The 27,035-nt window shown below is 47.7% G+C and overlaps 4 protein-coding genes across 5 annotated transcripts in view; 1 reads left to right on the plus strand and 3 right to left on the minus strand.

The window, feature by feature from the left end:
• The window catches only part of LOC136549063 (obtusifoliol 14-alpha demethylase-like), a 52,291-nt gene extending 41,725 nt beyond the window's left edge, over nt 1-10,566 (plus strand). The window contains 3 exon segments of the mRNA XM_066540367.1: nt 8,779-9,157; nt 9,264-10,012; nt 10,014-10,566. Coding sequence (XP_066396464.1) covers nt 8,779-9,157; nt 9,264-10,012; nt 10,014-10,263 — 1,378 coding nt within the window. The 3' untranslated portion in view covers nt 10,264-10,566.
• A 156-nt stretch (nt 10,567-10,722) lies between these two features.
• LOC136550295 (uncharacterized protein At4g19900-like) lies at nt 10,723-17,968 on the minus strand. Its single transcript, XM_066541825.1, has 5 exons — nt 16,668-17,968; nt 13,394-13,543; nt 12,162-12,299; nt 11,609-11,803; nt 10,723-11,321 (listed from the first exon to the last, which is right to left on the minus strand). The coding sequence occupies exons 1-5, from the start codon at nt 17,852-17,854 to the stop codon at nt 11,135-11,137; spliced, it is 1,857 nt and encodes a 618-aa protein (XP_066397922.1). The 5' UTR covers nt 17,855-17,968; the 3' UTR covers nt 10,723-11,134.
• A 4,274-nt stretch (nt 17,969-22,242) lies between these two features.
• LOC136552564 (cytochrome c6, chloroplastic) lies at nt 22,243-23,958 on the minus strand. 2 transcript variants are annotated; one of them, XM_066544121.1, is made up of 5 exons: nt 23,546-23,951; nt 22,950-23,038; nt 22,832-22,863; nt 22,667-22,730; nt 22,243-22,556 (listed from the first exon to the last, which is right to left on the minus strand). In XM_066544121.1, the coding sequence occupies exons 1-5, from the start codon at nt 23,790-23,792 to the stop codon at nt 22,416-22,418; spliced, it is 573 nt and encodes a 190-aa protein (XP_066400218.1). In that variant the 5' UTR covers nt 23,793-23,951; the 3' UTR covers nt 22,243-22,415. The 2 variants fall into 2 exon arrangements, with proteins under 2 accessions (XP_066400218.1, XP_066400219.1); XM_066544122.1 differs by having other exon boundaries at nt 22,420-22,556; nt 22,663-22,730; nt 23,546-23,958.
• Nucleotides 23,959-25,638: 1,680 nt separating this feature from the next.
• Nucleotides 25,639-26,716, minus strand: LOC136550297 (uncharacterized). The gene has a single exon (XM_066541827.1). It carries the CDS (start codon nt 26,625-26,627, stop codon nt 26,301-26,303), a length of 327 nt encoding a protein of 108 aa, XP_066397924.1. The 5' UTR covers nt 26,628-26,716; the 3' UTR covers nt 25,639-26,300.
• Between the last annotated feature and the right edge of the window lie 319 nt (nt 26,717-27,035).

Here is a 27,035-nt window from a genome sequence, read left to right on the forward strand (position 1 = left end):
AGAACTTCGATGAAGACAAGGCCAATGAAGAACGGGAGCTAGAAGTGAATAGTGCAGAAGAGAAGCGGCTCGATTCTTGCGTACGTACAACCAAATACCTTGTTGTTTTGCGTAGGTACTACAACAAGAACGTCAAGGAGCAGTTCTTCGTGGTTGGGGACCTGGTCCTAAAGTGGAAGATGAATCAGGCTAGCGTCCATAAACTTGCAACCCCATGGGAAGGGCCCTTCATGATCAAAGAGGTTACACACCCAACATCTTACAGGTTAGCTCACCTAGACGGTACAGACGTACCCAATTCATGGCACATCGACAAGCTTAGGCGTTTCTATGCTTAACTACTAAGATATGTACCTCTCTTGTACTTTCGATTTAATTCAATAAAGCTATTATGATTTCTCCGACCACTCTAATGTGTCACTTCGAAGTCTATTGTTATTCTAACTCAACCAATTAAAACCGACCACCATTCCTTCTCGGGTTTTCGAAGCAGGCCCTGTCTTCGATTCCTCCCAACGCGTGCATGGGATCCGCTCTCTACGCTATGGGTGATCGGCAGGTGCTCTCTAGTTTGACTTGTGTGTTTCTACGTGTGCACAAGCTACGCACCTCACACCCCGACCACAAGACAAACCAGTGCCATACAAACCTTTCAGGATGACGTGTTGACTAAACTGGTACAACTAAACAGAATGCTAACACGTTCTAACTTAGTTACACCAATACGATATCCGAGCTTAAACACGTTTTCTACAAAACAAACAAGCTTATGCTGATATACGGTTATGTTATTACAAGCTTGCCTGAAAAGGTCCAAGTTTATAATAACACAACTACATCATCTTCTATAGCTATAGCCTATACTATTAGCTGGTTGGGGCATGTGGCACCTGCTACTCGCTGGGCCTAACATCGTGCAAGGGTCTCGAGGACTCTAGCATTGATCAAGCTGAAGAAGATGGCCCTGCCGAAGCCTGGCTGGTCTATACCGTAGGCTTCACCGGTTGGCTTGAAAAGGACAGCGCTCCCAACTGACTTGTTGATGGCGTTCCCTGTACGGATGGTGTCGCACCTCCACATAGGTTAATATCGCCAATTATTTTCACTGACAAGTCCAGCTGGGTCATCCATAGCTTCTCGGCCTTGTCTGGATCTACCTCCTTTGGGTATCCAGTCTCTAGGCGCTTGAGATCAGTCAGGGGGTAGTGAGCACGTACCATGCTCAGCACATGTGCGCTTGCGTACTCTCCTGCCTCCTTCATGAACTCCTAGAACCATCCCCATGCCTTTTGGCATCTCTCGATCAATCCCAGCTACGAAGTCCTTGGCACATCTTCTACTAGTGCCGAATCAATGAGGTTAAGGACCGGCAAAATGCCCATTGCCACCTCCTGGCACCGGCTTTTCTAGGTGTCACAGGCCTTGATGATCTCCTGGCATTGCGCCTTCCAGCCGTCATGGTCTTTTATCATGGCCTCCAGATGCTTCTTTGCATTGACTTTTATAACTACAAACCGCACATGCTATTAAAACTTCAGACCACGCCAAACTACGGCAGGCAACAAAAATGAGCAAAGGGGTTTGAACAACATACCTTTCAGCTCCTTTGTCATCTTGGTCGTGTGGTCCCGGAGCTACGACTGGTCTTGCGCCAGTTTTCTATTGTTCTCATTCAGGCGATCACACTCCACGACCGCACGACTGTTCTCCTCTCAGAGACAGATCACTTCAGCTTCTAAGCCTGCACTACAGTTGTTACTACCAACAACGCAACAGCACTTGTCAGTAGTCGGTATGATAAAATGGCTACTTACTTGTTCTTTCCCGCTCTTTATTACTGAGCTGGATGACCAGGTTCTGGTTCTGGGACTCTTGCACTGTCTTTTCATGGTTGGTGGCTTCAAGTCGCTGGCGCAAGCGTTCCACCTCCGTCGTCAGCTCCTTGTTGCTTGCAGCAATCCCCTCGATCTGGTCGAAGCATTTCTTGCGGTACCTTGCGGTCTTCATTAAGTCATGTGTGCAGATAGCTAATTAAGATAGCTTGACTAGACAGCAAGATCAAGTGGTGAAGTAAAGCTTACCTGCACCTCCGTCACAAGCCGTTTCGTCGCCCGTTCAACTTTCTTGGTTTCTTTGACCTCCGGGATTTCCTCATGGACAACCCATTGGTTGTTCCACCAACGCGACACATAAACATGTTGTTGCTTGTCTTGTGGATGGCCCAGGACCTCCTCCACCTCATCCTCTTTGGGCACTTCTTTAGGTCCTAGTGTTGGTCCGGCGTCAGCAGCGTCTGTGATCACCAAAGCCTTCCCATGGGTTTCAGCGTCGGTGAATGTAGGTTGTGCTCTCACCTCCGGTTGTTGCTCCTCGGTCTGCTCCGTCACCCTTGATGCTGAGGTGTTGCCCTCAGCAGGTCTAGCGCTCAGAGCACTTGTGCCTGGCTTAGTTGGTCCCTCGACCACTTGCTTAGGGACTCTTGTCTGACTGCTCCCTTGCTGAGGCCCCAACGGATCTTCTGCTATGGCTTCCTAGATGGCTGGCTACTGGGCAGTCTGCTCTAAACTTATTGGTGGAGCCATGCTACTTCTGGCTAGCTGGTCTGGACTTTCTGTGGATGTCGAACTAGTACATCCGAGATAAGTTCAGAAGGCAACCATATTCAATGCAAATTGCTAACTTACATCAAGGTTGCAAATACTTACATGTTGGATGCACGGAATGATGTGGAGAAGGCACATCTCTTCGGCCATACTTGCTCCATGTGTTGTGCGGGTGACGCCTGGTCTCCCTCTACATCTAGCACTGTCGCTGGACCTGGGTGTCCGACCCCTCCGCCGCTTGCCCTTTGCGCTGCAGTGGTCGATGGCATGCTCAGTCGAGTTGTCGCTCCTATCGCCGGTCGTGGTCCTTGCCTAGGTACTCCCGAGGTTGACCCGGCTGCATCCTTCACCACTGTTGCCAATGTGGGTCCCATAGGCGCGAAGGAGATACCTTGCTCCATCGACTCTAGTTGCTTCCTCCTCTTTTGAGGGACAAGTCGAAAGGGGTCTGCATCCTCTCCCTCCTCTGCGTCATCATCTGACCAGGCAAAAATTGCCTATCGACGCTTGCTGGCTAGGTTCTCCTTTGGGCCCCCCTTGGGCTCATTGATACTTAGCGCCCCCCCTCTTGAGCAGGGTGGTTGCTGATCTCTTCTTCGGTTGTTTGGGGGCAGCCGGCCGCTTACCAATGGCTAGGGCCACTGCCTCCTCTCTAGCTCCGAGCACCGCCCAGTCGACGTCCTCGTCTTCGATCTCAACGCTGGTCTAGGTGGTGGGACCAGCTCCTTGTGGCCACTCCACTCCAGGGGGTGGCGAAACAAACACTATCGCTCTATCCCAACCATTAACTTGGGTAACAAAAATGGGTGAACACAGTAAGTTTCCACTTATCCTACCACAATATAAAACTACGGGTACAGGGCAAGACGAGTTACCTTTGGGGGAGGTCAGGCAAGCTTGAAAGCGTGCTTGATGTCGCTCAATCTGGCATAATTTGGATCAGCTAAGTTAAATAGCTCTCCAATTCTGGCTTTGACTTTGATTTTGTCAAGCGCCCCCTGCCACGTCCTCGTTGGGTCTGCGCTACCTTGATATTCATAGCCAGGATGTACTCTTCTCTGGCAGGGCTAGATCTGTCGGCTGATGAAGCTTCCGACCATGCTCGGACCATCCAGTTTTTTCCACGAGATCATTCCAAATATTTCTAGAATCTGTTCCAGGTGCTCGGGCTTCTCTGACTAGCTTGTCCTCTTCTTCGGAATGTACCCCACGTCGCACAGTGTGATCATGTTTGGCTCTTCGTAGATGTAGAACCATTTCTTGTACCAGTTGTCTAGCGATGTGTTCCATGGGTAGTGCAGGTACTGGGCTTTCATACCATCATGGAGGTTGAGGTACACACCCCCGGCTATCTTCGAACCGCCGCTTCCTTTCTTCCGTAGATAGAAAAGATGGCGGAAAAAATCAAAATGGGCCTAGAAGCCGCCATATGCTTCACAAAGATGTATGAAAGTGGTGACAAGGAGGATCGAGTTGGGATGCAGATTGCAAATCCCAATCTCATAGTAAAGACAGAGCCCCTGAAGAAAAGGATGTACCGGAACCCCAAATCTCCATTTAAAGAAGTCTTCGAACACCATGATCTCACCTAGTTGTGGATCGGGGTACCCCTCGCCCTCCAGCGCACGCCATCCTACGAGCTCCTTGTTGTGGAGTACCCCCATGGTGACGAGGTCTTCAATGGTCTGCTCGTTGCTTCTCGATTTCCACCATTCCTTCGTCATGACCCCTGTTTTCTTCTGCGCATCACTTTTCACCATGAATCTGGCCTTGCTGATGAACAAGGAAATGGTGGAGGATTGATTGGTGGCGATTTCGGATATATTAGGGTTGGCGAGAGGAAGAAGAAAGCTGCGACTGCGAATGGCAATGGGGTTCAGTAAAAAGTAACTTACCTATCCTATATTGTATTTAACCCAAGAGTTATGCCGTTTTGTCTGCCCAGGATTCTTGGGAGACATGCGCACGCGGTGTAGACGGTTGTTTTCACGGCTTCGAGATCTACGCCAATATATGCACCTCTTCGTTGCCAGTGTGGGAGGGCCCACGCTAGCGCACCTACTTACAGGTGCCACGCAACTGTTTGCTTGACAAGACAAAAAGGCAGTATGACGTGCTATTCCCGTCTACTTTTTTGACTAGACGTGTCAGATTAGACTTGACAGAGCAAGTAAATAAATAAATACATAAAATAATAGTACAAGTGGCATATGGTTTTTTGCCACACTTCTCGTGCTCGGGGACTGTCGCGACTATCCTTGTGCCCGGGGACTGTCCAGACCACCATCGTGCTCGGGGACTGTCCAGACCACCATCGTGCTCGGGGACTGTCCAGACCACCATCGTGCTCAGGGACTATCTAGACCACCATCGTGCTTGGGGACTGTTCCGACCACTATCGTGCTCGGGGACTGCTCCGACCACTCTCCAAACATTGCTCGGAGACCGCTCTCCTTGGCTACATGTGATTTGTACTCACATACAGTTGAGAGGTATTTATTTTTTCTCACTTAGACCTTGCTACAAGACTGATACCTTGCCTTCCAGCAAGCTTGGGGACTACATCGGTATGATGCACCTGTCGGTGCATCTCGTATCGCTTGTACGACGATTGGATTCTCAACTTCAGTGGGAATTCTTTTTAGACCCTGGCACCACGTGCCTGCGTCACCTACTACTAGGCTCAGGGACTAAGTGGGCACACTTCACCTTGTGGTGAATGTGCTTATTTTATTGACCCCTACGCTCTGACTGTTGGCCATAACTACTATTGTACAAGGGTCACTTACATTTCTTTTCAGAAATACAAGTGGGCACACTTGATTAGGAAAGGAATCTTTTTCTTTTTTCTTTAGAGCACCATGCATTCTTTGGACAACCGGAATCTTCGGCTATAATTGTGGTCTACTGCTCTCTGTGCTGACCAGAATACTGGCACATTTGCTTGGTCAATGTTTCAGCTAGTTGGAGATGACATGAAGATAGATCGCGTTAGTTGAAGAAGATCGAACGGCGTGTCGCAACATAATACATGATGCTCGGGGACTAGCTATGGGGGTATTAACCCCTATATCCTTACGGCTCGGCTCGGGCCGGCCCGGACCAGGGGGTCTGGCCCACTAGAAGACGACGCGCGGCCCGGCCAATCTGCTCGGAGTCCCACGCAAGGAATCAAGGTGGATTTGGAGATCAAGCAAGATCCTAGTTGGTTAGAATAGGAATCCTTATCTGGCCACCTATGACAATTGTAACTGGTTAGGATTAGTTTCTAGATCTATAACCCTGCTCCCTAGACTATATAAGGTGGGCAGGGGACCCCTCTAAAAAACATCTCTCATTGACATGCAGCAATACAATCAAACGCAGGACGTAGATATTACTCCTTCACAGCGACCGAACCTGGATAAAACCTCATGTCTGTCTTGCGTCACCATCTTGTTTGTAGCTTGCGCATCTGTCTACCGATAATCTACTACCTTGGGCATACCCCTAGGTAGACTGCCGACCGTATTTCGTCGACAATGCCTAACTGGGTTACGCGATCTACGACTATGATACGGAAAGAGGGGTTATACCTAGGGTGGCGGTGGAGTCAGGCTAACAGGGCCGTGGCGGGTCGGTGCAGTGGCGAGGCGACACGGTGCAAGCAGACCAGCACGGCGACGGGAACTCCGACGGGCTCTTCTCTACAAAAATGGAACAAAATACTGTCATTTAAAAAAATCGATAGAACCTCCCCTGCACGGTGAGGTTTCCAAAACCTGCAAAAAACAACGGTACGATGGCCGACAAGCACATATGTCTCAAGAGAATCCATGTAGTTTGGATATCAATCCATGTAGAAGAATATATCCAAGTAGTACCACTACTTCTACTACTACTTCCACTATTGCTGCTACTACTACTACCACTAGTCCTACTACTACTACCACTATTGCTACAACTACTACCACTAGTTCTACTACTAGTACTACCACTACTTTTACTACTACTACTACCACTACTTCTACTACTACTACCACTACTAATACTACCACCACCACTAGCACTACTAGTACAACTAATACTACTACAACTATCACTACCACGACAACAACAAGAGAGACGACATACCTGACGGGCGCCGGGGGTAGGGGCGGGTGGCGTCGGGGTCGGGCGGCGTTGGGGTCGGGGTCGTCGGGGTCGGGGTCGCCGTAGTCGGGAACGGGGTCGGGCACGGGCGGCGTCGGGGGCGGGCGGTCCACGGGGCGTGGCCGGGGGCAGGGCCGGCGTGGCCGGGGGCAGGGCGCGGTCGGGGGTAGGGCCGGGGTCAGGGTGCGGCCGAGGGCAAGGCGCGGGCGCGTGGGCGGCCGGGCGCGGCGCGGGCAGCGCGGGCAGCCGGGCGGCAAGTGCGCGCGGGCGGCCGGGCAGCGCGAGCAGCACGGGCGCGGTGGAGGCGCGGGCGGTGGCGGCGCAGGCGTGTGGGCGGTGGCATGTGAAAGTGTGTGCGTGTGTCCGTGCGTGGCCGGCCGACCAGGGGTTAAATCAATGCTTTGCCGAGTGCCCCCGATCTGGCACTCGGCAAATGTTTTTTTTAAAAAAAATCTTTGCCGAGTGTCCCAGATATGGCACTCGGCAAAGATTTTTTTTGAAATGTCTTTGCCGAGTGCCCCTGGGAAGGCACTCGTCAAAGAGGAATTTTTTAAAAAAATTGAAAACCCTCTTTGTTGAGTGCCTTATTCTTAGCACTCGGCAAAGACCCCCTTTGCCGAGTGCCATCCCCCGACACTCGGCAAAGAATTTTTTTTGCCTCCAAATTTTTTGTGCAGTCCTTTTAAGGTACCAGGAACTCCTAGTTAGAATTTAGGGATTTCTGGTGGCTTTTTGATATATTTAGTTACTTTATTTTGTTTACTTGATTTTTTTCGAAAAATACAAATTTGAACTGCACATGGTATAAATAATGAAATTTAATGATTCAAAAAATGATAGTCATGTTACTGAGTGTAGTGTGAGGCCGTATCCAGGAACGGACCCAAAATTTCGGACATCTTGTTCACGAAACATGATCACGAACTTGCGTGCGAAGTGTTTCTAAATTCTATAAAAAGCAAACGAAGTCCGAAAATCATGAAACTTGTTGAGATGTCGTGATATCGTATGTGGAGGCTATGATAAAAATTTGAGAAGGTTTGGTACACGTTGTCACGTACGATGCTTACAAACCAGGACATCTCCATATGTGAAAGTTTCATAATTTTCGGACTTCGTTTGCTTTTTTATAGAATTTAGAAACACTTCGTACGCAAGTTCGCGGTCATGTTTCATAAACAAGATATCCAAAATTTTGGGTCCGTTCCTGAATACGGCCTCACACTACACTTAGTAACATGACTATCATTTTTTGAATCATTAAATTCTATTATTTGTACCACGTGCAGTTCAAATTTATATTTTTCGAGAAAATTCAAGTAAACGAAATAAAGTAACTAAATATATCAAAAAGCCACAGGAAATCCTCAAATTCTAACTAGAAGTTCCTGGTACCTTAAAAGGGCTGCACAAAAAATTTGAAGGCAAAAAAAAATTCTTTGCCGAGTGCCGAGGGATGGCACTCGGCAAAGAGGGTCTTTGCCGAGTGCCAAGAATAAGGCACTCGGCAAAGAGGGTTTTCAATTTTTTTTAAAAAAATTCCTCTTTGCCGAGTGCATTCCCAGGGGCACTCGGCAAAGACATTTGGAAAAAAAAATCTTTGCCGAGCGCCGTGTCAGGGGCACTCGGCAAAGTATTTTTCGAAAAAAAAAATCTTTGCCGAGTGCCAGATCTGGGACACTCAGCAAAGAATTTTTTTAAAAAACCTTTGCTGAGTGCCAGATCGGGGACACTCGGCAAAGTATTTTTTTAAAAAAAATATATCTTTGCCGAGTGTCAGATCTGGGACACTCGGCAAAAAAAATTTTAAAAAACCTTCTTTGCCGAGTGCCTAACAGTAGGCATTCGGTAAAGAAGGACGTGGCCAAACACCGTTACGCAGGGCAGCCTATACCGAGTGCCGTGCTTTTGCCGAGAACCTGACACTCGATAAAGAAGTTCTTTGCCGAGAGTCTTTTTTTACCGAGTATCCAGCACTCGGCAAAGAAGGTCTTTGCAGAATATCCGATTTTTGACACTCGATAAAAAAAAAATTTGCACTCAGCAAAGATCCCGTTTTCAGTAGTGCGCCCGTGTCTCCGGGGGTCCCTCTTCTCGGCGACCTGCCAGCGCTGCTCATCAAGGGCCCATTGGCACTGATCCGCGATCACTACACGAGGCTGGGGAGCGTTTTCACCGTGCGCCTGTTCCGCCTGAAGCTCACCTTCCTGGTCGGGCCAGACGTGTCCAGCCATTTCTACCGGGGCCTGGATTCCGAGATCAGCCAGGACGAGGTCTCTCGGTTCACCATCCCCACCTTCGGCCCTGGCGTCGCCTTCGACGTCGATTACGCCACTCGGCATGAGCAGTTCCGGTTCTTCGGCGACGCCTTGAAGCCGGTGAAGCTGAGGACCTATGTCAGCCTCATGGTTCGTGAAGTCGAGGTAAGCTAGCATGCATATCGACCTATTCAGAATACATTAGTACGTTGCACAAGAAAATTTCGTTCGGTTCTCGATCGCATGAATTTCTGCTGTGCATATCGTGCAGAGTCATTTTGCGAGGTGGGGACAGTCCGGCACCGTTGATCTGAAGCAGGAGCTAGAGTACCTGGTGACGCTCATCACCAGCCGGTGCCTGTTCGGCGCCGCTGTCCGGGAGAAGATGTTCAGCGAGGTCGGGTCGCTGCTCCGCGAGCTCAACGACGGCATGCGCCTCGTCACGATCCTGTTCGTGTTCCATCACCCGCCGATCCCCGCGCACCGCCGCCGCGACGCCGCGCGCGCCAGGCTAGGCGAGATATTCACCGAGATCGTCAGGTCCCGCAAGAGCCGCACCGAGGACGTCGGCCGGGCCGACGACATGCTGCAGTGCCTGCTCGACGCCCGGTACAAGGACGGCCGCGGGACGACGGAGACGGAGGTCGTCGGGATGCTCGTCTCCGCGCTCTTCGCGGGGGAGCACAACAGCTCCAGCGCGGGCACCTGGACCGGGGCGCGCCTCCTCACCCACACCAAGCACCTTCGCGCCGCCGTCCAGGAGCAGCGGCGGGTCGTGGCGCGGCACGGGGACCGCGTCGACTACGACGTGCTGCAGGAAATGGACACCCTGCACCGCTGCGTCAAGGAAACCCTGCGCCTCCACCCTCCCGCGCTGATGCTGCTCCGCCACGCGCGGCAGAGCTTCGCCGTGCGGACCAGGGACGGCCGCGAGTATGAGGTGCCCGAGGGCCACGCGGTCGCCAGCCCGCTGGTGCTCCACAACAGGCTGCCGCACATCTAAGACGAGCCGGACAAGTACGCCCCGGAGAGCGGAGGACAAGGCCAGCGGCGCGCTAGCCTACTTGTCCTTCGGCGCCGGAAGGCACCTCTGCGTCGGCGAGGCGTTCGCGTACATGCAGCTTAAGTTGATATGGAGCCATCTGCTGAGGAACTTCGAGATGGAGCTGGTGTCCCCGTTCCCCGGGACGGACTGGAACGTCGTCATGCCAGGGCCGCAGGGGAAGGTGATCATCAGCTACAAGAGAAGGCACCTGCCTACGACAGACTGAACATAGAGCTGGTTTGTTTGGAAAGCAGGAATATCTCACGAAAAACTACGCGCGTCGTTAGACATGTTACGTGGAACAAAGTGTGTATGTTGACGATAAAGGGCTATTAGTTTATATTGTCCTCATCATCGTCTCTCCAGTTTACATGTATAGACAGTAAGCTTTTGAAAAATGCATAACTTACAATGTATATAAAAAAACCAAAATGTCTTATAATTTGGAGAGGGAGTAGCAAACAATTCGGCTTCGAGTATTGTCAGCCCAGTCTTCTAAGAAGCTTATGAGTTTGAGTGCTTGTGTTCATACGGGTGAGTGCTTACATTATAAGCGTCTATGTTGTACTGTGTCATTAAAAAAAAAGACATGTACTATAATTATGTGCTGACATGCTTGTTCCCAAGTCACTAATTCCGACATTTTCATGCTCTGAAAAATAAAAGCTTACCAGAGATCTAGATAAACCAGGGAATTCGGTACATGGACCTTTAATTTCTACTAACCTGCCTTACATCAATCATGTCATTTTAAAAATATCAAATTGTGAAAATTATCAGTATATGTGCAAATATAGAAGGTTACCGAACTAGTCAAAACTCTCTAGTTCCAAATGCCTTCGGTTCTTGCAGTCTGTATTGCCAGTATGAAGATTTTTGCTATCGACAACTGGTAAAATAACTAGTCAACATGCTTGCACTTGCTTGCAGACGCAGCTCCGGCACAAGCCTGGTGAAAACAATATATACACAATGCTGCCGGTATTTTTCCCCCACCACGATGTTCTGTAAGATTCAGCGATACAACATAGCCATTCTGAGTACCCAATGCAAGATTTCTTCTGTGTATGTGTTCTAAACCAAAATGGCTGCTGCAACTATAAAACATCGAGGCAACGGATGCAGTAACGGTCAAGGATTTTCGAAACAAGACTGCTGGGTTCAGGCACCAGTGCAGATGTGATGCCATTCCAAAAATGGAAAGTGATAGAGTCATTCACGATCCTAGAAAAGATTGCATCATGATGTGCTTTTTGGACCATGTTATCTGGCTCTGAGAAATATCTGCAGCACAACAGCATCATGGTGAGTATGAATATCTTGGATCCGTAACTAGTACTCAGCATCCAGCCAAACATATGAAGAGGTACATAAAAGAAATAAATATAAGGAACATGCCATTCAGGATTAAAAAAATGAGGATAAAAGATTGATACAATAGATACAGAATATTATAATTTGAAATTATCTTTCTGGTTGAGATGGACAACAAAAAACTGGTAATCTAGCTTCTGGATAGTAAAATTGACAAATAGGTATTGCAAGCACATATGGATGAATTGAAGTCATACCGTATAATATCAGTAGAGCTTATAGGGTAAAATTTAACAGAGGGCTCAAACTTAATGTCAAGATGCCCCCTATTTTCATCTGCTTTGCTAGAAAGATTGCTTATCACTCTTGTCATAAGTTCAGCCCCATTCCACTGCACGAGGGTATCATCATATGTCGAATAAAATTCCTTAAGGCACTCCTCCAATAAAGGGCTGCAACCAGCACAAGCTAAGTGAGAAACTCTAAACGTGCACGAGCATAGCCAGTCAATGATGTAGCTGTTCCAATCTAACACCTATTTACAAATGATTGTTTTTAGTATCTTAGTGTTGTAAAGGAAAGGATGGATATTGTCCAATGTTTCTGTGTGAATCAATAGAACATTAGTAGATGTGGATTTCATCTGTTTGTTACGTGATGGTACAAAATGAGTTAAATGTAGTTTTATCCAAAACTGAACCAGCCTCCTTGCAGAAATGAAAGGGTAACAAGTCTGTCTAGAGCTTTCAGCACTGGGTATAGCCCTTTTTAAAAAGTTTTCTTCAATATAAAATAATGGTACACTTTTACCTCTGTTTTTCAAATGCTAACACAGCAGCACCAAAACTGGAATTTCCAGAGACATCATTTGTGGCACCAATAGAATTCCGGAGCGATGTTAAAGGTTTAAGTACAATAACATCAGAGTCAAGGTATATTCCACCATATCTGCACATAAAGCATAAAGAAATTAATTAATCATATCAGTCACAAAGCAAGGGGAACAAATAATGTTCTCAAGAGTCAAGATTACATTTATGTTCCAAATTTTGATGAACACCAGTGTCACATTCATCAATGTTCATGAAAACATATGTACCATATTACAGGTTTCATAAAAGCAATATTGAAGCTATTTAGTGCAAGAAAGTTCAGACATTATTTGCCGATCAATTATTTTCTCTATTTATGAGAAGGTTGGTAACGATTTGTATGGTTTATCTCTTTTTTCTTTGAGGGCAATGTTTTAGTCTTACATTATTCTCTATTGTTCAGCCGATCAGCTCTGAAAATAAGGACATTATCTGTAGATGACATCTCATTGTCTAAAGTTAACTAAAACAAATGGGTCAAGAACTGAGAATCAGTAGTGGGTACAGCTAAAGTTTACTTCACAACTATAAGGGGATCTAGTAGTAATAATTTGAGGGCACAACTGCATCCATTAAGAGGGTGCTTCGTTTGACAGACCACCTAATTCTAGGACTAGTTATTCCATCATGGGATCCGCTGCTCACTTTTGTAGGGTCACAATAGTCCAAATTTTCGTACAGCCTTGTGCTTGTGAGGGAAGAGGTGGGGACAGGAAACACATTCCATTCCCCAAACCAAATCAGCTGGTAAGGTTCAGGATTAGGACAGGAAGCACATTCCATTCCTTAAACCACCTTTGTCAGATTCTCTGCTGCTTGTCAACAGACCTTCTAATTCAGGATTAGGACCGGAGGATGCTTGATTGTGCATAGTTATTTGTAAAATAAAACTGGATTTCCAGCTGGTGATTTCCCTTTATGATGTTTACTCAAACCAAGTTGCACAGTCTGAGCTGATAAAGAGTGCTAGATTAATCAAAATCGTTTAAATTCTGTTTCCTAAGGTAATTATTTTGCCAAGAGCTACTGCAAAGGATTTCTCTCCTCAAATATAAAGATGCAGCATTATCTCTCAAGACTCGATAGTATTTTTCTAATAGAATGTTAAGCAGACAACGCATGCCTCCCAACTTCCTGAACTAAGGTACTGTAATTCTTATATCATCTTACTTGTAAAGAGCAGCAAGGCGTACTAGCTCACTGTAGTGCAAATGGTAATATTTTGTCTGCCGCCATTCATACCACACTGATGCAAATACATGGGTTGGAGTGCTTTCTAAAAGTTCATCAAGATTCGGCACCGCAACAGCAACTTTATATCTGCAAGAGAAATAAACTTTATAATTAAAAATGCACACGTATACATGGATGTAGCTAGAACAATTACAATTGATAAACAGGATTACAGGTAAGGCTCATAGCATTAGTGCATCTCATGCAAAGTCCATACAAGTCACAATGTCTAAATTTTTAAGTGAATAGTTGAGTTAGCTTAATTATATAATTGAGGTTCAACTGAAAATGCACCATTTGGCTCCTGCAGTTAGTAGATAGTAACAATACAGTTCCATTAATGTTCCAACAAAGAATACACTGCCAACTATGACTTGCCACAAAGCTAATGTTAAATGGTTCCTTTTTTCTCTGGAAAGAAAAACACACTAGATGCTAGTCAAGCGATGGGGTGTCTGCTAGTGTCTGAGGGCTGCTAAGCAGACCAGGTTGCTGGTTCCTAGTGCCTATGTTCTGCATAGACAGGATAGACAACCGCCTTTTAGAATAGTGGCAGTAAATAAACGGAAATTAAGATAAAATGTCATTCCAATTACAAAAGTTACTAGTTGCACTACACTAGCTCATGCATAGCAATCAGTCTCTATACAGAACCATAAACAAGTAAGCAATATAATGTGAATCTTGTTGACCTAGTCACCTAACTTCCTGGACCACAATCATAAAACTGCAGATTAAAGGGCCCTGGACAAGAGACGGCGTGGGTTCCTTTGGAAGGGGCAAGAGCAAGCTAACGGTGGTAACTGTTTGGTTGCTCCCAACCTTTTCAAGTCGATTCCTAGAAGAATTGCCAAGCGAAGGACTGTTAAGGAGGCTTTAACCAATAGAAGTTGGGTTCTTGATATCAAAGGGGCTTCAACTGTACATGTGATCCTTGATTACCTGACCATTTGGGGGCTAGTGGACAATCTGGTTCTGGACCCGGCTGTCCCTGACCAGCACATTTGGCGTCTTTGGTGCAATAAGATTTCCTCCCTGGAGACGGATTTGGAAGAGTTGGGCTCCCATGAAGTGCAAGTTCTTCATTTGGCTTGCTGTAAAAAATTGCTGTTGGACCGCAGACCGCCTCACGAAACGTGGTTTGCCTCACCCAGCTGTCTGCCCTCTCTGTGACCAGGCTGAGGAGACCGTCCAGCACATTCTGGTGGCATGTGTTTTTTCTAGACAGGTCTGGGCAGTCATTCTTCACAAGCTTGGCCTTGGTTCCTTGGCGCCCCAACCATCTGTTAACAGTTTCTCCGGCTGGTGGTGCAAGGCCATTAAAGGTTTGCCAAAAGACACAAAGAAGGGTCTGAACAGTTTGATCATTTTGGGTGCCTGGGAGATTTGGAAACATAGGAATCATTGTGTCTTTGAGGAAGGTAGCCCTTGTATTCAGTTGGTGCTCCAGAATGTGAGAGAGGAATGTGGTCTCTGGTGCTCTGCTGGAGCCCGAGGCCTCAGCAGATTGCTATCCTCTTCCCTTGTGTTGAGCTGAGTTGGGTTGTGTGTGTTTGCTGGTTTACTCGTTTTTTTTTTCTTTTAGTTTTGGTGCTGTGTGGGTTTTTGGGATTGGTCTCTTGACCCTCCCTTTGTAACATTCTGGTGGGGGGTTCAGGATTAGTCTTTGACCTCTCCCTTGTAGCTCCCTTTTTTCTTCTTCTTAATGAAATGACACGCAGCTCTACTGCGTCGTTCGAGAAAAAAAAAAGGGGGGGAGAGCAGATTTGGCGCCCTCGTTAGCTAAAATAACATGTTGCAATGTTTCAAAAAATCATCACAAAAATCATGCATGTAGTACACATAAAGTTAAGTATAGTTGTAACAATTCAGTATGAAATTCACCTGTTGCCCAAGAACACAAAATAGATATCAGATTTAGTAAAGCCCAGAGGGCAGCTTGGCCATAGGCCGCTTGGATTGAATCTGAAATTGCAATGGCTTGGAATACAAGATGGTCTGCCACTGCTTATATAGCAAAGTGGCTTCACCTAGGTCCAGTTTAGTTGCAAAAAATTTTGCAAAATTTTTCAAGATTCCCCGTCACATCGAATCTTTGGACACATGCATGAAGCATTAAATATAAATAAAAAATAAAACTAATTACACAGTTTAGACGAAATCCACGAGACGAATCTTTTAAGCCTAATTAGACTATGATTGGACACTATTTGTCAAATAACAACGAAAACCGCCACAGTAGCATTTCGCCAAATTTTTTGGCATCTAAACAAGGCCCTACTCTAGCATATTCTGTTGCATAAAGCAGATGCCTAACTTGGGTGCTAAGACACCAGAAATTACTTAGACAGTGAATAGTAAAAACAGGAAAGTAAGATACAAGCAGCTAGGCTTAACTGTCATCACCCTAACAGATATCAAGAAACAAAAATAGACAAGCAGTCAACCTGGCACTGTTCATCATGCACTGAAAGTAACACTTGTATTTTTTGAATGTCAACATCAAAGATGAATTTCAAACAGAATTGTTGCTGCTACACTTAACTTTAGGTGTATTGCATACATGATTTTTGTGATGAATTTTTGAAACATTGCAACATGATATTTCAGCTAAAGAGGGCGCCAGCCCCCCTGAGCACCCAATAATTTCCCTCCAAGAAAGAGTATAAGATGGTGGAAAATTTTGAAAGTTGGGTGGCAAGCAGCAAAGGTTAATCAAGTATCAAAATATATCATATGTGAGACTTCAGAAATTACATAACTTAAACTAGAATCGTATCATCAGGAAAAGATGTGTCACAGCTAACCACGGTTATAAGATCGTTGTTCACTTGTCAATGAGAATTGAGAAAACAATTGATAACTGATAACAACTTCCTATATTTTTCTCATTGTGCAAAACAGTACATAAACACGAGAAAACTGAGAATCAATAATACTGTATCCTGTTTTTTTTTCTTTCATAGTGCAGTAGATGAAATCAATGTCATAAAATATCTAAATGGTATATGGCCTTTAAATACTATTTAAATCTTATATAATACTCCTACATACCAATTCAGAATTCCTCTCAAAGATGCCTCATGTTTTCGGGTTGGAATAATGCATTTCTTGTTTGGTCTCGGTCAGCCTGTCACTTACTAAAATTAACTATTTAGATTATTTGCATTCTAACATCTTAAGACTACAGTTGTGTATCAGCATAACATACCCTTCCTTGACGAATTGCTGGAAGGATTCTAGCTCCAGTGTCTCCGATAGCATGACTACACAGGCATCTGGGTGCTGCTTGAGTAGACTCTCCAGTCCCCTCTGGTGCCTGATGCCATACGCCCACTGCGGGCTGTTCCACACCATGAACACCCTCATGGAGCACTTCCCATGCTCGAAGAACCTCTCCATGAACTCTGAGAATCCCAAATTTGGTTCGATCCCTGGGAAATATCCCCACCTCCTTCCCTTCTGCGGCTTCTCCTTCACAGTTGTTCCCATGCTCTGCTTGTTCTCGTAAGATAGAAGCCTACGCCGCTCAAAGCTCTTGGACGCGGGCTTGTCGAGCTCGGCCAGTAGCATTCGCTGCACCATGCGGTCGCCTTTGGTGAGAGAGGTGAGGCCGGGGCTGTCCGGATCCTGGAGCAGCGGGTGGTTGCGCGGATTGAGGGACTCCAGGTTGGAGCGGAGCATCCGATCGCGCCGTAGGTAGTCGGCCTTCCCGTCCAGCCAGCGCGCCCACCCGGCGCGGAGCCGCGTCTCGGCGGCCTTACCAGAGGCGGGCTTCAGAAGCAGCGCGTCCTCGATACCGGCGATGGACGAGATCTCGACCCGCAGTTCCAGATCCACCAGCTCGTCGTCCGATCCGAAGGCCGCGGCGGCTATCCGGCGCGGGGAGTCGAGGCGCGGCAGCCCCGCGGGCAGGGATTCGGCGGAGGCGGGGAGGCGGAACGGCAGGCGAGCGACGCCGGCGACGTGGTCCCAGACGAGGGGCGTGGCGGCCCCCGCCGTAGAGGCGTAGGCGGAGTCGGCCGCGTCGGCGCCCGCGGTGTCCTCGTCCAACACGTCGAGCTCATCGATGCGGTCGTCGTCGGGGTTGGCGAGAGAATCGCCCTCGGTGGCGGCGGCGGTGGTGGCGGCGACGGTGAGCAGCGGGTCGAGCGCGGCGGCCACGTCCTCGTCCTCCTCGTCGGCGAGGAGAGCGGAGGAGTTGTTGGAGTCGGCGGCGGGCGTGGAGGAGCGGGAGCGGGAGGCGGATGTCGGGAAGCGGGAGGAGGACGAGGAGGAGAGGCGCGAGTGAAGGACGGCGAGGGAGAGGAGCAGCAGGAGCGCGGCCGCGGCGGCGCAGAGCTGCGGGCCCAGGCCGGAGCGCCGCCGCGCCTGGTGGGAGTGCGTGCGCGGCAACATGTCTGTTCGAGGCGGGGGAGTTGCGACGCCGCTTTCCTCCCCACCTCCCCCCGCACCAGCAGCAGCCGCGCGACGGAGGAGGACGCGTGTTTAAACCACGCCGACGCCTGGTAGCAGTTCGCGCGGCGTCACCAACCGAACTCACCAACCCTCTTTCAGGAAGTTGAGCTGCGACTGCGACTTGTTGGGGACCCTGAGCACTGAACTTGGTTCTGTCAGTGTCAGGACCTCGCTTCGTTCGGCTGGCTGGAAACAGAAAATGTGGACTCTGGCACTCTGCCTGAATAGAAGTTCAGAAAACAGAAACACAGACCCGAAGGTTACAAGTTCAGTTCAGAAACAGAGACGAGAAGGTTACAAGCTCAGAAAGTCCTAATTCCTGTAAGGAAAAAATCTATTTTTGACCCTTCAATTATGGCTGCAGTTTGTTTCTAGCCCTCTAACTCAAAAATCAGAAACGTGCAGTCTCTTAACTCTCTAAACCACTTAAAATTGGCCCTCGCACCGGCGCGACGACGGTTTCCACCTAGTCAACCCACCACGACCGCAGTATCGGCCCATCTACTTGTCTCACGGCCCAACTACTCCCGCACTTCCCTTGTCTCGCGGCCCAACTACTCCCGCACTCCTCTCTCACGCTCTCGTTCCTTCCCCAACTCCGAACCCTAACCCCCGACGACGGCGACGGCGGAGGGTGCTAGTGCGGGTGCGGCGCAGGTGCTCCAACGTTGAGGGTGCCAGGGTTGCAGATCGACATCAGATGCGGGGCTAGGTGGTCCCCGTGCTGTGCCAAGGGCTAGGCTGTTGTTCTTTGGAATTTCTTATTCTTTAGTTTGAATCGAAGCCTTTTTTATGGAATGGAAGTTCCTTTTTAGGGATCAGGTGGTTGAAGTCATTTTTACCATTAGCCGATGTGGTATATGATTAGTTTAGGAATTCCGTTTGTTTAAGCAGACTTCGTATGTTGTGTAATTGTGTAATTGTTTATGCGGTTGCAAGTTTGATGTTAATTATCTTCCTGTTGCATGTAATATAGGACATTTTATGCGCCATGGACCCTCTGGATACTCTTCCTATTCGGTTTCATTATGGAGGAGAATTCTTGAGAAGATGAAATAATATGTATTACTTGGGAGAACAAGTGGAGGTGTCATACATTGACCGTGATAAAGTCTCTCTCCCTGAGATTATGGGGCGCCTTAATGATCATTGCACTGTTGAAGAAGGAGCATTGTTGCACTGGCTTGTTCCTGGAAAGGCAGCTTTCTAATGGCCTACGTGTTTTGATGGATGATCAGGCTTACATTGAAATGGCAAACAACACTAAGGAAGGAGATGTAGCAGAGATATATGTTGAAGGACATGCAGTTGATGATGAAAAGGAAGAGGATGATGAGGACAGCAACTTTGAAGATGAGATTGAAGGTGAGCAAGAAGAACATGATGACAGTGAGTTTGAAGGTGAATATGAGGAACTGACAGATCCAGGTGAAGATATCTTGGTTGCTCATAATAATAAGAATGAAAGTAGGGAAGTTGTAGAGAAACAGATCAAATTTGTAAGGGAGTGGTACAACCCTAGCAAGATGGACAAGGGGAAGCAGGTGGTTGATGACCAAGGGAGTCAGCCAGTTGCTAGTCAACAAAATATTTCAAGTGTTTTGAATGACAAAGAAAATTTAGAGGACAACAGTGATAGTGAGTTTTTGCCTGGAGATGATAATTCATCTGAGGAAGATGAAGAAGTTGTACAGATTCAAAAGAAGTTCAAGGAATTCAAGAAGAGCATGAAGAGTGGACAAGTAGCAAATCTGGATGATGTCATCTTAGATAGGCCAAATTCTGGACCAACCACGTTTGAGCTTGATGATGATGCAAATGACACCCCATATGCTAACAGCAGTGCAGAGGATGAGTTAGAGGAGGAAGCAAGTGAGGGGCACTTAGAGACCAAGCACAACTATTACCCAAGGTTCAGCAAGAATGTACCTAGTCCTAGGTTTGTGATTGGCATGAAGTTCACTGGGAAAAAGCAATTCAAGAAAGCAGTTATCAGGCAAAGTTTGCTAGAGAGGAGGGTGATCAAGTTTAGGAGGAATGCGTCACACAAGATGTTAGCTCTATGTGATTGGGCCACATGTACCTGGAGATGTTTGTTGTCAACCAATTCAAGGACAGACAGCTAGCAGGTGGCTAGTTTAAATGCTTTGCACACATGCTCCCCAAGGAGGGACAACAAGTTAGTAACTGTTAGTAGGATTGCAGAGAAGTATGAGAAGTTTATAATGGCCAACCCAACATGGAGTTTGGAAAGAATGAGGACCACAATTCAAGGTGAGATGTTTGCTATGGTAAACATCTCAAAACTGAAAAGAGCAAAGGCAATTGTCATGCAGAAAGCACTAGATGCAACCAAAGGCCAGTACCAACTTCTGTATAGATATCAGCTTGAATTGTTGAGAAGTAATCCTGACAGCACAGTCATTGTCAAAAAAGAGCTTCAGTTGGAACCACCAGTATTCCAGAGAATGTATATTTGCCTGGATGCATGTAAAAAAGGATTCATGGCAGGGTGTAGAAAAGTGTTAGGTCTAGATGTCTGCTTCTTTAAGGGTGCAACAAATGGGGAGCTTCTGTGTGTAATAGGAAGGGATGTCAACAGCCAGATGTATCCCATAGCATGGGCAGTAGTAGAGAAGGAAAACAATGAATCATGGGACTAGTTTTGTGACATTTTGTTCAGAGATGTTGGAGTGGGAGATGGGGAGGGGTGGATTATCATATCTGATCAACAGAAGGGTATCCTCAACGTAGTACAGAAATGGGCTCCTAGTGCTGAACACAGAAACTGTGCCAGGCATATATATGCCAACTGGAGAAAGAAATTCAAGAACAAGGAGTGGCAAAAAGAAATTCTGGCATTATGCAAAGGCACCCTGTCCATCGTTGTTCAATCTTGCAAGGACCAGACTAGCAAAGTATACACCAGGTGGTGCACAAGCCTTAATGAACACTGATCCAGCTCATTGGAGTAGGGCTTGGTTTAAGATAGGATCAAATTGTGATTTTGTTGATAACAACATGTGTGAAACATTTAACAAATGGATTATGGAAGCTAGGTTCTTTCCTATTGTAACTATGCTGGAGATAATTAGAAGGAAGGTGATGATGAGGATCCAACAGAATAGGTCCAAGTCACAAACATGAACAGGAACAGTGTGTTCCAACATTCTTAAAAAGCTAAATGCAAGTATCACCCTTTCCAGGGGTATGCCATGCTATTAGCAATGGAGTTGACAGATTTGAAGTCAATCATTGGGACAACAGGTTCAGAGTTGACCTACAGGCTAGAGAGTGTTCTTGTAGGTATTGGCAGTTGTCTGGGTTGCCATGTTGCCATGCTATTTCATGCATCTTTTACAGCACAAATGTGCTAGATGATTACATTGCAGCTTGTTATCATATTACTGAGTTCAACAATACTTACTCTCATTGCCTGAACCCATTGGAGGGTATGCAGAATTGGCCAAAATCTGATCTCCCACCCTTGAAGGCACCTAGATATGTGAGAATGCCAGGCAGACCTAAAAGAGAAAGGAAGAGGGAGCCACAAGAACAACCAAAGGCAAAGAGAGTTTCTAAGGTAGGGACAGTCATCAGATGTAGGAAATGTAAGGGAATAGGCCACAATAGGTCCACTTGTGACAAGAGACATGGGGTTCCATCTAGCAGTGAAACTCCAGGAGGCACAGGTCACGGAGCTCAATAAGAACGGGTACAAGGTGCTCCGGGATTGGTGGATCAATCCAGCGATAAAATTGACATGGCCGCATATTGCTCTGCAACTGTGATTACAACCAAAACCAAGACAACTTCAATCATGACATCCAACAAAGAACCAAACCCTAAACAAGTCATTGATCGAACTCACCTGAGATCCGAAGCAATTGTAGAACCTGCGGCCCGGATTATCATTGGTCCACGATGTCCACTTTGTCCCCTTCGCTCCGCAATCGCAAATCACGGGCGGCCAATAATCAAGAGGGCCTCGGCGACACTGCAAGGGGGACGATCGAAAGCCACCACGGTCGGATCTTCCTCCTCCCCTCTAGCTACTCGCGCTGCTCGAGCTCGCCATGCTGTCGATCCGCACACGCCCCAGCACCCTCCGCCGTGGTCGTCGCCGTCGAAGGTTAGGGTTCGGGTTGGGGAAGGAACGAGAGCGAGAGAGAGGAGTGCGGGAGTAGTTGGGCCACGAGACAAGGGAAGTGCAGGAGTAGTTGGGCCGCGAGACAAGTAGATGGGCCGATACCGTGGTCGCGGTGGGTTGACTGAGCGGAAACCGCCGTCGCGCCGTTACAAGGGCCAATTTTAAGTGGTTCAGATAGTTAAGAGACTACGCGTGTCTGATTTTCGAGTTAGAGGGCTAAAAACAAACTACAGCCATAGTTGGAGGGCCAAAAATGAACTTTTTCCTTCCTATAAACAATACAAACACTATCTTCCAATCGCCATTTTCATCAGACTAACAAGCACTGTGTTCTCGTCGTTTGTCAGTTGATCAATCTCCATCGCCCTCGATCTTTGGCCACCCGTTCTCGGCTTGCGACTTGACAAACGAAGCTAGGAGCTTGATGTCATCTTCCGATAGCCGGGGGCCGAAGGTGCACTGTCCTCTTGGGGTGCATTTCTCTCCAAAACCCTGATCAAAACGAAATATACTGCTATTAAAAATCATTTTCTACTCATAAACAAGTAGCTTTTGCTGATTGAAGAACACAAAGGTCAATCATTGAAGAATGCAGAACTGACGGGCATTCGTCCTTTCCCATAGTATGTGATGTTATACAATTCCTCCTCCGTCGCAACTCCATTTCTGCAACAAGTTTGCTGCCTTTGCGTCAGTGACAGGGAGCGGTGAAAAGGCAGCACATTCTTCAGTTTACCGTACGTGAGTGACAGGTTACAAGGCTATACCTCTCGAGATCCTTCAGGAAAAGAGTGGCTCCCTGGGCACGATCGAGCAGGATGGTTAGAACAAACTATGACTAGAACTTGTAAGGGTGCGCTCCGCGCAAGGATTTCAGCAACTCACTGGCTGTAGGATGTTTCCTCCCATGTCATGGCAACCGATACAAGCCTTCCGGAACAGCGCTGCGCCTTCTGAAACTGGTTGCGCAAATGCTGCACCATGGGGCAAAAAAACCACTGATCAGCCTGGATTCCAACTAGTGTGAACGTCCTCTGTAATATGCATTATGCTAGATTCAGCTTTCTTTCTTTCTAGATTAGCTGATTAGGCGAGCAAGTTTCAGTATGTGATGATAGAGTTGCTTTCATGCCTGCAGCTTGCGGAACAAGTACTTATGTTCTTCAGCTAATTCTATAGAAATCGCACCTTTCCTGTTCATCCACCTCCCCTAAGCCACTACTGCAACAGCAATGTGTGCACTACAGACCCACACCAACCATGCGTGCGTGAGAACCAAGTGCCAACTACCAGTCTGCCACTGTTCAGTAAGTAACCAACCAAACCCGAATGACACGGAACAGTAGATATGGTGTCTACAAATTCGAAGAAACAACTAGTACAAGCATCGATTTCACATGTAATTACGCAATGCAGCGAATACACACAACAATAAAAGCAATAGGTTTGTGCATCTTATAACAAGCAAGAACTGGAGAAACCTGGTGAGATAGCAGCAGGCAGGCCAGGGGGTGCAGGTACAAGGAGGAGCGCCGCAGCCAAGAGCGGCGCGGCCTGGAGCGCAGCGACGGCGGAAGGGGCGGCAGCACTTCGGCCTGGGCAAGCCTGCTTTAGGCTGGCGCAGCATGCCGACGACGCTGCCTTCGCCCGAGCAACGGAGGAAGAAGAGAAGCAGGCGCAGTGAGACGGTAGCGGCGGTCGCGCGGCCAAAGGAGGAAGCCCGGACATCGCGCGTGGCGAGCGCCAGCCGTCCTTCGCCCGTTCGCCGTCGCAGGGCACGGCAAATCGAGGCAAATCTAGGAGAGCTGGAGCGTACAAGCGTACCAACTAACAAGCCGACGAGGGACGACGAAGCTGCAGAGTGCAGATAGGCGATTGCCAAGATTGGTTCAAGTGGACGCCACGTGGTTGTTCTACAGATTGCCACGGACTGGGTTGGGTTGGGTTGGGCCGACATTTGCCCAAATGGACCGACTTTTGTTGGCCAGGCCGCCAGGGTCAAAAAGATTATATTATACAGTAATAAAACGGGTCCTCAATTTAAACCAACTCTTATAAATTGTACGGCCCCACAAAATTCTGAACGTTAGAAATTAGCATTTGAATGGAAGGTAAAAACACTTCAAATCGGCCAAGGTCAAAAAAAAAATCCAGCAATAAAAACAGGTCCTGAATTTAGACAAACTATTATAAATAAATTGTACATTCCCCACACAAAATTATGAACGTTGGCAACAAGCATTTGAATGGTGGGTCAAACACTTGAATTTACCGCTCAGTGCTCACTGCCGGTCTGCCACAAGCCCACGACCCACAGGACATGAACAGTGTGCAAACTCACTTGTGAAATCAATACTAATCACAATTCACAATAGAAGGCCCAGATCATCACGATCACACTTCGCAAGCAAAATAGCATAGGCAATAGAAGGCAGCACATGGATTGAGAATTAACAAAACTCTGAATTGGTTTAAACTAGTATCTGTACATGAACAACATCCACAACGAGAAATTACAAAGAAACATAATTAGTTAAACATCCGTACACACCGATTACATTGGACAAAGAGATGTACATGTACAGTAATAGTTTTTAGAGTATTAATTACCAGCAAAAGAAGGATTAGAAAGAAGGATCATACATGAATTCTGCATTTCTGCCTAACAAATAAATCACAGCTTGAACAAAAGGATAGTGTGAGTTACATCAATTTGATCGTGCATAGCAAAAGGAAACTCGCGGCTCGCCCGTTTATGCTACTGCAGTGTTTGTTGCCTCAATTGCTCATCAGCTGCACTTGCGTCAGACTTCTCAACTTGCTAATGGATGAAGCCTTCAGCTCTGATGAGTCATATGACAGATGAAGCCTCCACTACCAAACCTACAGCCGTGACAAGTAGAGACACGGCACTCATAGCTAATGCTTTTTTTGAACTCACAAATTATTATTACAGTTAACAATAATGGTATCCCATTTAAAGATGGCAACGGGGAATTCCCCGTCGGAGGTTGCCTCCCCATCCCCGTCCCCGCGGGGAGAAAAAATCCCCGTCCCCGTCCCCGCCAAAGCTCACGGGGACGATTTCTCCCCCATCCCCGCCCCCGCGAGGGGAAAAATCCCCATCGGGGATCCCCGTCCCCGCATTTGTTCATCACCATTCAGATTAATTCATCATCATTCACATGAGTTCATCGACACAATATTAGAGTACACCACGAATCACAATCCAAAAATAGCTAAATAGCAAGAAGCAGGATATTAATCATCACAAAGGTGTAGAACTAGGGTTATTGCTGTTATATATACTCAGAAGACATTGGGCCTTCGTGGGCTGGTTGGGCCATCAGGAAAGAGAGCAAAGCCTGTATATAAACGGGGCGGGGATGCGGGTATCGGGGACGGGGAATGCTCCCCCAAACCCGTCCCCGCCAAACCCGACGGGGGACGTTTTCTCCCCGTTTAGATCCCCGTGGGAGCATATTTGACTCCATCCCCGTCCCCTAATAGGGGAATTCCCCGCGGGGAATCGGGGATCGAGTCCCCGTTGCCATCTTTAATCCCATTGGTACATGGACCGTTAATGCAAATTAACATCTCCTTTTCGCTGTCTCAGAATTGTCCTTACAACAGTTTCAGAGTAGCATAAGCAACATCCCCTTTTCAATGTTTCAATAGTTTCAATGGCTGCCTATTTTCTAGGCATTTAGAATATCGAAGCCCACACAACAAATCCCAAATACTCGCTCCGTTTTGAAATATATAACGTTTTGGACAGGCTAATTAGCTCAGCGTTCATCGTCATATATTTAAAACGGAGGGGGTAATTCAAGTACAAGTATCAGCTAGGGCAGGCAAGCTTTGCTTGAAGCTGCTCTACACTCACACTGTTTCAAATCAACAGCAAGCAAATTGCAATTCATGATCTTTTTCCCAATAACACAACTGGAAACTTGTGATCAGAGCATGAATTTCGCATCCAAGCCAAGCAAATGCCAAAACATCTGCATTTTTTTTCAGAGCTCATTCCTGCTATTTCGCTAATGTTACCTTCAGCACTAATCCCCAATGTGCTCTTTTACACACAATTGGTTGGGGCTCCAATGTTCCATAACAAGATTGTATTTTACAAAATATAAGAGAACTACACATAGTAGAACGAAGACGTGTGGCATCAAAGAAAATCGCTGTACGAGCACGACTGTACCGGAAGAGATTCCTCACAGGGATAACAGATTAGGGCTCTTGATGCGCCTCGAGGCAGAGGGCGAGGTCGATGCGCGCCCGCTGGCACTGCTCACGCTTGAGCGCGGTGCCGGCGCTGCCACAGAGGGTGCGGACGGCGTCGGTCTCGTCGGGGCAGCACGCGGTTACGACGCACTCCGCCAGCGCGCGGTTCAGGTGCCGGCACAGCACCTCCGGCCGCAGCGGCCCGCGGGCGGCGCGGCGGTGGCACTCGGCGAGCGCGCGGTGCGTCGAGGCGCAGGGCCCCGGGACGGGCATGGCCGTCGATGCGTCTCGGTCGGACTCGTGTTCTCCTCGCCCGCCGCTGCCGCCGGTCATGGAGTCTGGTGGTGGTGGGAGATCCGCGGCCGGCGTGTGATCTCTTTCGCTTTCTGTCGGTTCGTCGGTCTCCGGGCATTTTACATTTTTAATCGCCACTGGTTCGATTGTCGTCCCTACGATGCCTCTTACATATTTACCATCTTTAAAATTTGTGCGTCTTCTTTTTGCCATAATTGCTCATCTGGCACGCCACGGCGACCCAACACGGTGGCGCACAGTCAGCAGGGCGGTGCGAAATGACCTGCCTGCCCCTTGCTATTTGCTGAAGGGAAGGAAACAGGCCGGCCCAGTCGCTCGCTCGTCCATTTTCTCGTGCGGGCATCCGACGCCGACGCCCGACGCGTTCTTCTTCCCCAGCTCGTCCGCCGTCGCCGCCTGCTTCTTCTCCAGCTCGCCCGCCGTCGC

The sequence above is a fragment of the Miscanthus floridulus genome, chromosome 4 (genome assembly GCF_019320115.1).
Source record: "Miscanthus floridulus cultivar M001 chromosome 4, ASM1932011v1, whole genome shotgun sequence".
Classification (NCBI taxonomy): Eukaryota; Viridiplantae; Streptophyta; class Magnoliopsida; order Poales; family Poaceae; genus Miscanthus; species Miscanthus floridulus.